This window comes from Saccopteryx leptura, chromosome 1 (assembly GCF_036850995.1).
Source record: "Saccopteryx leptura isolate mSacLep1 chromosome 1, mSacLep1_pri_phased_curated, whole genome shotgun sequence".
Taxonomy (NCBI): Eukaryota; Metazoa; Chordata; class Mammalia; order Chiroptera; family Emballonuridae; genus Saccopteryx; species Saccopteryx leptura.
In genome coordinates this window covers 4,664,214-4,674,832 of record NC_089503.1, presented here as the reverse complement: position 1 = coordinate 4,674,832, position 10,619 = coordinate 4,664,214, and the positions used below count along the sequence as shown (strand labels likewise).

The 10,619-nt window shown below is 54.6% G+C and overlaps 1 protein-coding gene across 1 annotated transcript; it reads right to left on the bottom strand.

Moving 5' to 3' along the window:
- Nucleotides 1-2,239: 2,239 nt before the first annotated feature.
- FGF4 (fibroblast growth factor 4) lies at nucleotides 2,240-4,008 on the bottom strand. Its single transcript, XM_066360346.1, has 3 exons — nucleotides 3,669-4,008; nucleotides 2,964-3,067; nucleotides 2,240-2,416 (listed from the first exon to the last, which is right to left on the bottom strand). The coding sequence occupies exons 1-3, from the start codon at nucleotides 4,006-4,008 to the stop codon at nucleotides 2,240-2,242; spliced, it is 621 nt and encodes a 206-aa protein (XP_066216443.1).
- Nucleotides 4,009-10,619: the final 6,611 nt, after the last annotated feature.

The following is a 10,619-nucleotide window of genomic DNA, read 5'->3' as shown; positions in this document are numbered from 1 at the left end:
AGCACATACATTACAATAGGGTCGGCACCTGTATAAAACTACAGTCTGAAAAACAGTGGGATGTACAGAAACCTCAAACCGCCCTCACAGCAATAGAAACACTGTTACAAAAAGCATCCAATTATGTCCCGCACATAATCCCTAAGCTCCACACGTGACTCGCTGAATATATATACACAGAAGGTCCAAGGCGACTGATTCTGCACTTCAGACTTCGTCTTCGTCCCGGACATTTGATTGGGCTCGGAGATGAGACGTCGTGAAATAATTTCAGGCGCCTGAGCCCAACGATGCTGTTTGTTCCTAGGTGACCGCGTTCAATACAGAATGGACCACAGATTCCATCCCTGCCACTCCCCGCGATGGGCACAGAGATCTCTGAGCATCCCCTCTCCTCAAATACCCCTGGAGTCCAGGGCGTGGTTTAAAATTTAACAAATATACATGCCTCTATTTTATTACAGTGCGGGAACAACAGTTTAAGGTGTGGGGTCCTGTCTTACAAGTGACTTCTTTCTTCCTTCTAGGCCAGGGTTTTAAGAATAGTATTTTAAATAGATGATTTGCATTCGAACAAAAGAGTTTTAAGAAGGAATGTGAAAGACAAAAAAACCGCCCATCAAATTTTCCAGCCTCTGCTGTCTGTCCGACTCCCCCATAAAGTTAATTCGGGAGGCGGGTTCCAGAAACATCTAGGCGATGTATTAAAAAGTCTTCGGGGGGGGGGGGGGAGACAGCCAGAGCATTTCTGGTAGCAAGCGAAGGTCGTTTTGTATAAACTCTTAAAAAGTCATTCATTAAGATTAAATGTTTTTTGCCATCACCTCGGAACTTTTTTTAACCATCCCCCCCCTCCCCGACCCTGTCCTCTTCGACGACAAGGGTGACATTTGTAAAATATATAAAGAAAAATATAGGGTTACTTGGTGACCATATCGTGCACTCTAACAGCTGTCTGCAAATATTTTCACCATGATTATCCTTACTAAAAGTAAATCACGGGGGTAAAGATAGCTCAAACGTGACAAGGTTCGGATGGGTCGCACCGATGCTATCTGCAGTCCTCTGTGGCTACAGACGGAAAATAAATAAATAAATAAATAGAGGAAGCCACCAGCGATGGCGAGGCTGCCGCACCCCGTTTTCTGCGGGTTTCGTCACCCGGCGAGTGGTTCCAAGGCTTTCGAGGTAGATGTTACACCCACTTAACCAGGGCAGGCCACTGAGAGAAGCATCCTCCTCCTCCTCCATGCAAACTGCCCGTTAAGTGTTTTGTACAATTACAAGGACATTCCACCAGAACTTAATTGCTAGTACGGACTAGCCCCCAAGCTTCCCTGGACACAGGGAAGTGTGTTTTAACATATATATATACCTATTCTACGACCTCATCAGAAGTTATCTGCTATCAGAAACTGTATCTTGTCACTCAGGTTTTGGTTAACGGCTGTCCAAACACCCATGTTATCCATTTCCAGCCTGGCAGCCGGTGGTGGTGAGGGGGGTACTGGCTGCCTTTCTGTCGTTGGATTTACCAAATAGCTGTGCTAGTTGCCTCCCTCCCCACCCTCTCCCTGGGCAATGATCACAGAAACGTGGCTGTGGCCAATCCAAAAAAGGAAAACCGGAGTTTATAAAGTTGTCTCAAGGTCTCTTCCATCTGGTCGATGGAGGAAGATTGACTACAGCAGAGTTCAAAGGTCAGTCTCAGCAGATCTAAAAACAGCGTGTCAGAGGCGGTGGGCTCCTCAGCACGCTCTCTGTGCGCGCAGTAAACCGATCCGCCCCAATTAATAGCAACAGGGCCCGAAGGGAGCAGGCCCTGGAGGGTGCTGGAGGAGGGAGCCAGCTGGGTGGGTCTCCAGAGCCCCGGGGGGGATCTTTCCAGACTCAGGGCTGCTGGACGGAAGGACGAGGGACGGTGCAAAGCAAGCTACTCTCCGAGTCTGATGTCACTAGTTTTTACAACAAAGAATAGCAGCACAAGTTTCTGACAAGTTAAATAAATCCGATGGGTAAGGTCTCCCCTGCTTTAGCAGAAAAGTCAGGGTATTTTGTTGTTGTTCTCTGTCTTTTTTTTTTTTTTTTGTCCTTCGGAAAAATACAAAACACACCCATGGAACCATAAATAATCTGGTGGCGATATATACACATTTAAATAATTAATTTAAATATCTTACACGACTCTGGCATTCCACTGTCCAACAGAAGCAGGCGCACCAACACGGCCCTCGGACGGTCACAGCCTGGGGAGGAAGTGGGTGACCTTCATGGTGGGGGACACTCGGTTCCCCTTCTTGGTTTTCCCGTTCTTGCTCAAGGCGATGAACATGCCGGGGTACCGGTAGCACTCGTAGGCGTTGTAGTTGTTGGGGAGGAGTGTCTCCTTGAACTTGCACTCGTCGGTGAAGAAAGGCTGGGAGGAAGGAGGGACAGTGTTAGTGGACCTCTTCCCGGCAGCGGGGCCCTGGGGGCCAGGGGCCAGGGGTTCTTCTTGGTCCTGGTCCCACTAGGCTTGACAGGTTTCTCCGGGAAAGTCAGGTGCCAAGACCCTCTCTTAGGGTGAGAAGAGGGACAAGGCCGGCTCACAGCAGCTGGTGCTGCAGCCACCTGCCGGGCACCTGGCAGCCGGAGAATTTCATCTCCGGTGTCCACCTTAAAGGCTGCAGTCCTGGCCCCTGACACATGGCCCAAGGGCTCAGAGGAGGGCTCCCAAAGTCACGCGTGGATGGACTAGTCAGGAGATGCCCACTCAGGGATGACATGAGCCTCCCTGTTTCTGTCTCGAGGCTGCATTCCTTGTCTAGGCTGGCCCTGGTCATCGGCCCTGCTCCAGGGGCCAGACCACTGGCCCCCAGGGGAGCCGCCAATCCTGTAACCTCGCCGCATTCCGGTTGGCCCAGAGGTTCGGGATCCCGCCCGCACTCCTCAGCCAGGTGCTGGCCGGCCCTTGCGGTACTCACCGATCCGTACAGCTTGCCCTTGTTACTCATGGCCACGAAGAACCGGCTGGCCACGCCAAAGATGCTCACCACGCCCCGCTCCACCGGGGAGAGCTCCAGCAGGCCTGGGGGAAGGGCGCGTGTCATTCCAGGCAAGGGACACTTTGCCTGCGCCGCCGCCCTAACTCTGCCTGCGCGCCTCCGGGACCCCCATTTCTCCGGTGAGTGTAAAGGGCCCGGGCTCCCTGGCCCAGGCCATCCCCAAGAGACCCCCGGATCCCAGCGTGTGCGGATCTGTCCTCGCTTCCCTCCGCGCCCGACCCCGAGGCGGCCGCGCCCAGTCTTGGTGGCCCCTGAGTCAGGCCTCGACCCGGGCGCGAGTCCCGGGCCCCCGCGGGTGCCGGTGGCTGCGCCGCGCGCCCTGTGCCCACGGGCGAAGGCTCTGGAATTCCGCACTAGGAGCCCGGGCTTCCGAAGGCGGGGAGGCGGGGCTCGGCCGCTCCGGTGCGCAAAGCCGTTCCCTGCGGCGACACTGGAAGCCGACAGCGTTTGCGTCCCAGCGTCCCTGCTCCAGAGGGACCGGAACCTTCGTCAGCTCGGGTTCCCAAAGCCCAAGCTCAGGTGTCAGCTCAGGCCTCTGTGTGGGGCTGGACGAGTTGGAAGGGGCGGCCGCTGTCCCGGACCCCCGACCCTTCCCGCCGGGCCCGTCCAGCCCGCCCCACTCACTGTCGCTCGTGTCCGCGTGCACGCCGCCGATGCGGCCGTCGCGGAGCACCTGGAGATGGAAGCCGATGCCCACGTTGCAGTAGAGCCGCCGCAGCCGCTTGATGCCCAGCAGGTAGTCGCCGGCGCCGCTCTGGACGGCGGCCTCCTTGGGCTGCGCGGCCACGGGCAGGCGCGCCAGCGAACGCGCCACTAGGCTTTCCCAGCGGCGCTCCAGTTCGGCCTCCAGCGTGCCGTTGGGCGCGGTGGGCGCGGCGGCGCCCCCTCGGTCTGCCCAGGGCGCCAGCACGGCCAGCAGGACAGCCGGGAGCAGCGCCGCGGCGGCCGCCCCGGGCCCCGGCATCCCCGCCCTCGGGCCGTGCGACCGTCAGGCGGTCGGTGCGCCCGGGCAGAACTGCGCTTGCGGTGGCTCGCGGGAGCGCACAGCCTGGCCCGGAGAAAGGAATGCACGGCCACGGGAGAAGCGGGTGGCAAGCGACGGGACCCCCAGGCGCCGGGAGCTACCCGGGCTGCATGGAGCGGCGGGCAGCGCTTGAGGGACGCAAGGCGGCGGGGCTGGGACCCTGCAGAGCGGTGCGCGCTTCCCTGCGCGCTGGGCCGGCCCCGGGCCGAGCCGCTATATATAGCCGGGCGCCCCCTCCTACTCCCGCGGGGGGCAGTTCGTGTTCGCCTAGGCGCCCGGGGCGCTGTGGCGCGCGGCTGGTCGCAGGCTGCCTGCCAATCAGGACTGGGGGAGGGGAGGCGGCCGGCGACGAGCGGCGCGAGTGCCACCTGGAGGGTCCCGGCCCCCACCCCTGGCTTGGCCCGGCCCTAGGACCTGTTTGCCCCGCCCCTCGAATATCCTTCCCTCCTGCCTCCAGCCAGGGTAGCCTCTCACTGTGTCCCTGGCTGTCCTGTTCTCCGCCTGCTCCCGAGCAGCCTGAGCGCCGCCCTGCCCCGGCACCCTCAGCTCCCACCCTTGAACCTTGCCTATCAGGGACTCTCAGGAGCCTGGGTCCTTTAGTGGACTGTGAGGATCACCCGGGGAGGAAGGGCGAGAAAGGGCAGTAAGCCACCCCAGGGCAGGAAGGCAGGTGGGGGAAGGAAGAACTCACTGCTGGGGGCTGGAGCGGTCCCCTGCGCCCTGAGTGATTCAGGGATGGATTTCTGTGTGTCAGGCAGAGACATTGCCTGAGGAGGGGGTCCTCTGGGGGGTGTTGCTAAGGGTGCACCCAGGGAGGACGCAGCTCTGCACCCCCTATGCTCTGTGCAAGGACAGGTGTCAGGGCACAGGGCAGCCGGGGACGGTCACTGCCCCCTCTCCATCCCTTCCACAGCAGGATGAGTCTGCCAAGTGCCTTACTCAGAGCCCCAAACCTAGCAGGGTCCCAGGCCAAGGCCCTGGCAGGCTTCCCTCCCTGACCTCCTGTCCCCACCCCTACTGTGTCCATTATGGCCTGATGGCGGTAGGACTGGCCAGAGGCCCAGCAGCTAGGTGCTGGCTCACCTAGGTGTGAAAATCCCTGTTCCCTGTGGCCCCTGAGGAGGTTTGCAGCCCCTCCCAGCAGGTCCCCGCCCAGCCAGGGCTGCAGGAGGCTCGGAGCCCACCCTACCCCCTGCTGCCACCAACACCTGTGACTAGAGACACCCCCCAGGCCATTTCAACCTCCCCCCCCCCGTGTCCTACCCAATTCTTGCCCGAGGAGCCCTTGGACCCTGCCACTGACCCCTGGAGCGGACCAGGGAGGTTTGAGATCTCTATGTTAAGTCCCAGAGCACAGGGTGCTGGCCATAGGCAAGGCTGAGACCAAGGTCAACCCTTTAGACAGCAAGTCCCTTTGGAGGACGGGGGTTTGTAGACCAGACCTCGCTAACAGTGGATACTGGTCACTTGTAAAATGAACAAACCCAGGTTTTGTTGTGGTTTTTTTTTTATCGGGGAGGCTTCTGGGATGGGACAACGGCCCAGACAGAAGCTGGCCAGTCCAGGCTGGGACACCCTCCTCATGGTGACCTTTTTAACCTACAAAGACACTTGGAATGTTCTGTCTTCACAGCAATGGTTTCTTGTCCCGTGAAGGTGTGATGGGCCCTCTCAGAACCACCAGCCCGGCTGTTACAATCTTACTTAGCTCAATAGTAATGATAATAATTTAAAAAACGCTGCATAGAAATTCCATTGTCACCCTACAGGGCGGAAGGACAAGCCAAGCCTGGGGCAGGGTTTCTATGCGGGGACTTGGAACTGTCATCTCTGCTTAACTTCCTCTCCTGGGCCGCGGCCAGGAGACCCTCACGGCAGCGTCTTCCTGCAAAGTCAAGAAGAGCAGGCCATAGGGATAGACGTTCTACACCAGGCCAGAGCACCCTAAGAAATTGGTGTTTCTTCATACGTTTTTTTTTTTTTTTTCTTCCTCTGGAATGTCCAAAGAAAGGGAAGATTCAGCCACAATTTTTGTAGCTTTTTTTTTTTCTTATTGTGATAAGATACACATAACATACTGTAATTTTATCAGTTAACCATTTATTTGTAAGCGGTTTAAGCACATTCATATTGTTGTACAACCATCGCGACCATCATCTCCAGAACTTTCCGTCTTCTCAAACTGACTCTGTCCCCATGCAACACTAAATCCCCAGGCCCGGCCCCCACTGTCCTATGTTCTGTGTCTCTGGATTTGACTCCTATAGGGACCTTGTATCAGGAAGACCACACAGTAGGTGTCCTTCTGTGTCCGGCTCAGTTCACTCCGCATCATGTCCTCAAGGTCCCGTCCCCCTTGTAGCGGGTGTCAGCATTTCCTTCTTTGTTTCAAGGCGGAGCCATATGCCACAGGACGTCCACGGCGGGGTACAAGGGTGTTTCCAGTTGTGAAATAAAGCACAGAGTTTGTTCCTGTATGATTATTTATTGATGATCGTACTATTTTCCATAGGAACAACTGTGAACGGACTTTCGCCCCACCCTGTATATCACACATTTTTGTGTATCCGTCCACCAAAGGGCCTTCGGGTTGCTGGCACCTCTTGGCTACCGTGAGTAACACCGCATGGACCTGGGTATGCATGTCACTTTAAGTCCCTGCTTTCAATTCTGGTGGATCTACACCCAGAAGTGGGATTGCTGGGTCATATGGTAATTCTATGTTTAATTCTTTGAGGAACTGCCAAACTGCTTTTCACAGATTTTTTTTTTTTCTTAAGTGAGAAGCGGGGAAGCAGAGAGACAGACTCCTGTATGCACCAGGGCCAGGATCTACTCTGCAGACCCACTAGGGGGTGATGCTCTGACCATCTGGAGTCATTGTTCCATTGTTCAGCAACCAAGCTATTTTAGTGCCTGAGACAAGACCATGGAGTGATCCTCAGCGCCAAGGGCCAACTTGTTCCAACCGAGCCAAGGTTGTGGGAGGAGATAAGAGAGAGACAGAGAGAGAGAAGGGAGAGGGGGAGGGGTGGAGAAGCAGATGGTTGCTTCTCTGGTGTGCCCTGACCAGAAATGGAACCCAGGACATCTACACACTGGCCTGATGCTCTACCACTGAGCCAACCAGCCAGGGCCTCACAGATTTTTTTTTAAGTCACCTTGACCGAGATGGGACAGCGGTCCTTCTTGGCTCACAGGTATACCTGGGTAGACAGAAGCCTGCCCAGAGGTGGCTGTGTGCCCACTGGATTGTCCTCTCTCTTGTAAGTCTTCTGGTTTCTCTTTCACCCAGAAGCTGACCCAGCCAGATTTGAGTGACAGGTGCAGGGACATTTTTACTGCAGGTCAATACAGTAGTTCCCTGTGCAGCAACACAGGTCTGCGGATCTTTGCACCTATTAGATACGCAAGCCTGGGAGAATTGGTGGGATGCCGTGCCTCGGTTTCCTTATCTACAAACTGAGGACTCAGCTCTTACCTCGGAGGGCATTTGGGAGGGTTATGGGAGATGATCCGTGTTTAGCACCTGGCCAGACTTAGCTAGGACACCACCATTGTTCCATCAGAGGCGGTGCTGCCCTTCCTGAGCCCTGCCGCTCTGACCCAGGGGCTGGGGAGTCGGCTCAGCCCCGCAGGGCCCGGTGTCTACCTTCACGCGGCTGTGCAGAGAGTTGGAAGAATTGGACGTGTAAGTGCGGGTGTGCGGCCCAGGACTGTGAACCACGGGGACTGCAGCAGCTCCCCGGGGAAAAGCCGAGGCCAGGACACAGGACAATTACCCAGCGCTGTGGGGAGCCAGGCGTTATGCGGGGATGGGCTTTGCACGCCTGATGTCTGGAAGGTGGGGCCCAGCTTACTGTCACCATTTTAAGGAAGAATTAACCAAAGCTCAGCCTTGAGCAGCTCACTCAAGGTCACGGAGCCAGCAAAGAGCAGAGCCAGGCCTCAAACCCAGCCCGCCTCCGGACGCCGTGCCCGGGCTCCTGGTCGCTCTACTCCCTGCCTCAGTTTCCTATTCTGAAAAATGGAGCTTGTGGCCCTGACCTGTCTGCCACACTGAACCGAACTGTACAGGTTTCTCTGTCCTGGGGGACAGGAAATCAGGTGAGAGGACTTCGGTGGGGAGGGGCTGGGATGGCTCAGGCCTCACTCACCCAGGCCGGGCAGTCTGCCTTCAGTGACCTCACCCAGCTCCGGCCTCTTCCTTCACAGGCGGCAGGGATCCACCAGGGACCCCAGCTCCCTTTCTGATCTGGCCCATCATCCTCGGGGTCAGCTTTATCCTCCTGTGCGTAAATGAGCTGGGCTCTCTTGACCTTTTGCAAGTTGAAATCCAAAATCTGTCTTAAATAGTTGCAAAGAACGTAATCTCTAGTGTATTCTAAATGTCAACATTTTAAAATAAAATTTTTGTTACTCTTTTAAATGTATACAATGAAATCTACAACCATAACAATTTGATATCTGCCAATTTTTTTATTTTTAAAGATCTATTTATTGATTTTAGATAGAGAAGAGAGAAAGAGAGAGAAACATCAATTTGTTGTTCCATTTGTTTATGCATTCACTGGTTGATTCTTGGATGAGCCTTGATCAGGGATCAAACCCACGACCTTGGTATCAGGACAACCCCCCAACCGAGCCACCCAGCCAGGGCCGCCACCATCTTTTATTTTTAAAAACTATCATGAACGAGCTTTATTCCAACCACCAAAAATCTTTAAATCATCACTTATTTTTTGTTAACATTTATATTTCTACTCTTTTTTCTTCATCAGTTTTACCAAAATTTAAGGTAATTTTAGCATCAAAAATCTTTTTTGATCATCCTATTATAATTCTCTGGAACCAAAACATTTCTATAAATTGAAAATATCTTAAAAAATTAGAAACAAACATATTTTTTTTCTGGATTCTGTTTCCTGTATAATTATCACACATAGTCAATCAAAATATCATGACTGTAATATCAAATAATGAACAAGTAAAAAGCACAAAGTTCTGTTGGAAATGGATCTTTCGATTTAATGGAGGAAGGGCTTGGGGTTCTTTTACCCAATTGTTTCATATGATCATTATCTTACTAATTGCTAGAATAATGTGGGGTTGGCCTCTGTTTCATTCTCATTTTCCATTTCTGTGGATGAAAAATCCTGGAAGCCTTCCTTGCAGAAGTAAGGAGACAGGAATGGAAATGTCATTACGGTGATGTCAGACCAAGACAGGAATGCCTATCAAGGTAGATTTTGTAAAGCACATAGGCCCTGGCCAGTTGGCTCAGCAATAGAGCATCAGCCTAGCATGTAGAAGTCTGGGGTTCGATTCCCAGTCAGGGCACACAAGAGAAGCAACCGACTGCTTCTCCGCCCTCCCCTTCTCTCTTTCCCTCCCCCAGCCATGGCTCCATTGGTTGGAGCAAGTTGGCCCTGGGTGCTGAGAATGGCTCCATGGCCTCGCCTCAGGGGCTAAAATAGCTCGGTTGTCGAGAAATGGAGCAGCAGCCCCAGACGGGCAGAGCATCGCCTGGTAGAGGGCTTGCCAGATGGATCCCGGTTGGGCACATGCGGGAGTCTGTCTCTGTCTCATCACTTCTCACTTAATAAAAAAAAAAACAAAAAAAAACCCACATTCAATTTATCCTTAAAAATGGGTTTTCCTGCTCTGTCACTGACTCAAATTTGTTGACAGCAAAGACCCAGAAGCCACCCACGTCAGCCAAGGACTGGTCATCGGTCCCTGGAGCTGCAGTTTTGGAAAGTCAGTCCGGAAGCATTTTCCCAAGACCTGTAGCAGAACAAGTGTTGTGCCAGTTATTGGACCTGAAAAGTGGAGCAGAAATGGAAGTAATGCTCATCTGAATATGGCTCAGCCAATGCCACGGCGATCAAGAACTTTCATGCATCCTGTGGTTTACATAGATTTCTTCCCAAGCCTGGGAGCCCCGGACTTCATTCATCCAACATATAGAAAACCCCACCGAGTGACAACATGGTCAGTCCATGGAGCCAGTCCCCAGGAGGAGACGTCGGGTCAGCTTACAGCCAGCAGACGTCCGACCGTGTCTTTCAGTTTGACTAGCAAGTTAACACGAGTCTCCAGCGCAAACGCCCGGCACCTGACCTCCAACTCTGGCAGGGGTGGCAGCTGGACCCAGGGAAGGGGCCGGAGCTCTGCCTTGAGCTGGGTGCCCGCTGGCCTCAGGGCCGCCCCCATCTCTGCTTGCTTTCCTGGTCTCTCCCGGGAGAAATGTCAACCGTGTGGGATTCGGGAGACAAGGTCACTGAATGACATCGTCACGCCTCCCGCCCTCCATGCCCTAAGAGGGCCGCGTTCACGGCCTGGGACAACGGCCCCTTTCTGCAGCTGCCCCTCCTGCGGCTTCCTGGTCTGAAAGGAGGGTCACCTGCTGGGTGTCCTTGTCCCTTTCTTTGCTGCCTGGAGGCTTGTGCAACAAGGAGCGTCCCCGGGGAGGTCTGGGCAGGGTGCAGAGCGGGGCCCTTCTGAGAAAGGTCCCTGTGAAGGGAGCGGACTAGGGGAGCTCCCGGGGC

What these genes read in the sequence shown, in the direction of transcription:
- FGF4 (XM_066360346.1), bottom strand. Translation starts at nt 4,008, where the DNA reads ATGCCGGGGCCCGGGGCGGCCGCCGCGGCGCTGCTCCCGGCTGTCCTG. An exon ending in GCACGCGGACACGAGCGACA is followed by an intron (nt 3,068 to 3,668) that starts GTGAGTGGGGCG and finishes CCCTTCCCCCAG; the next exon opens with GCCTGCTGGAGCTCTCCCCG. An exon ending in AGGGCAAGCTGTACGGATCG is followed by an intron (nt 2,417 to 2,963) that starts GTGAGTACCGCA and finishes CCTTCCTCCCAG; the next exon opens with CCTTTCTTCACCGACGAGTG.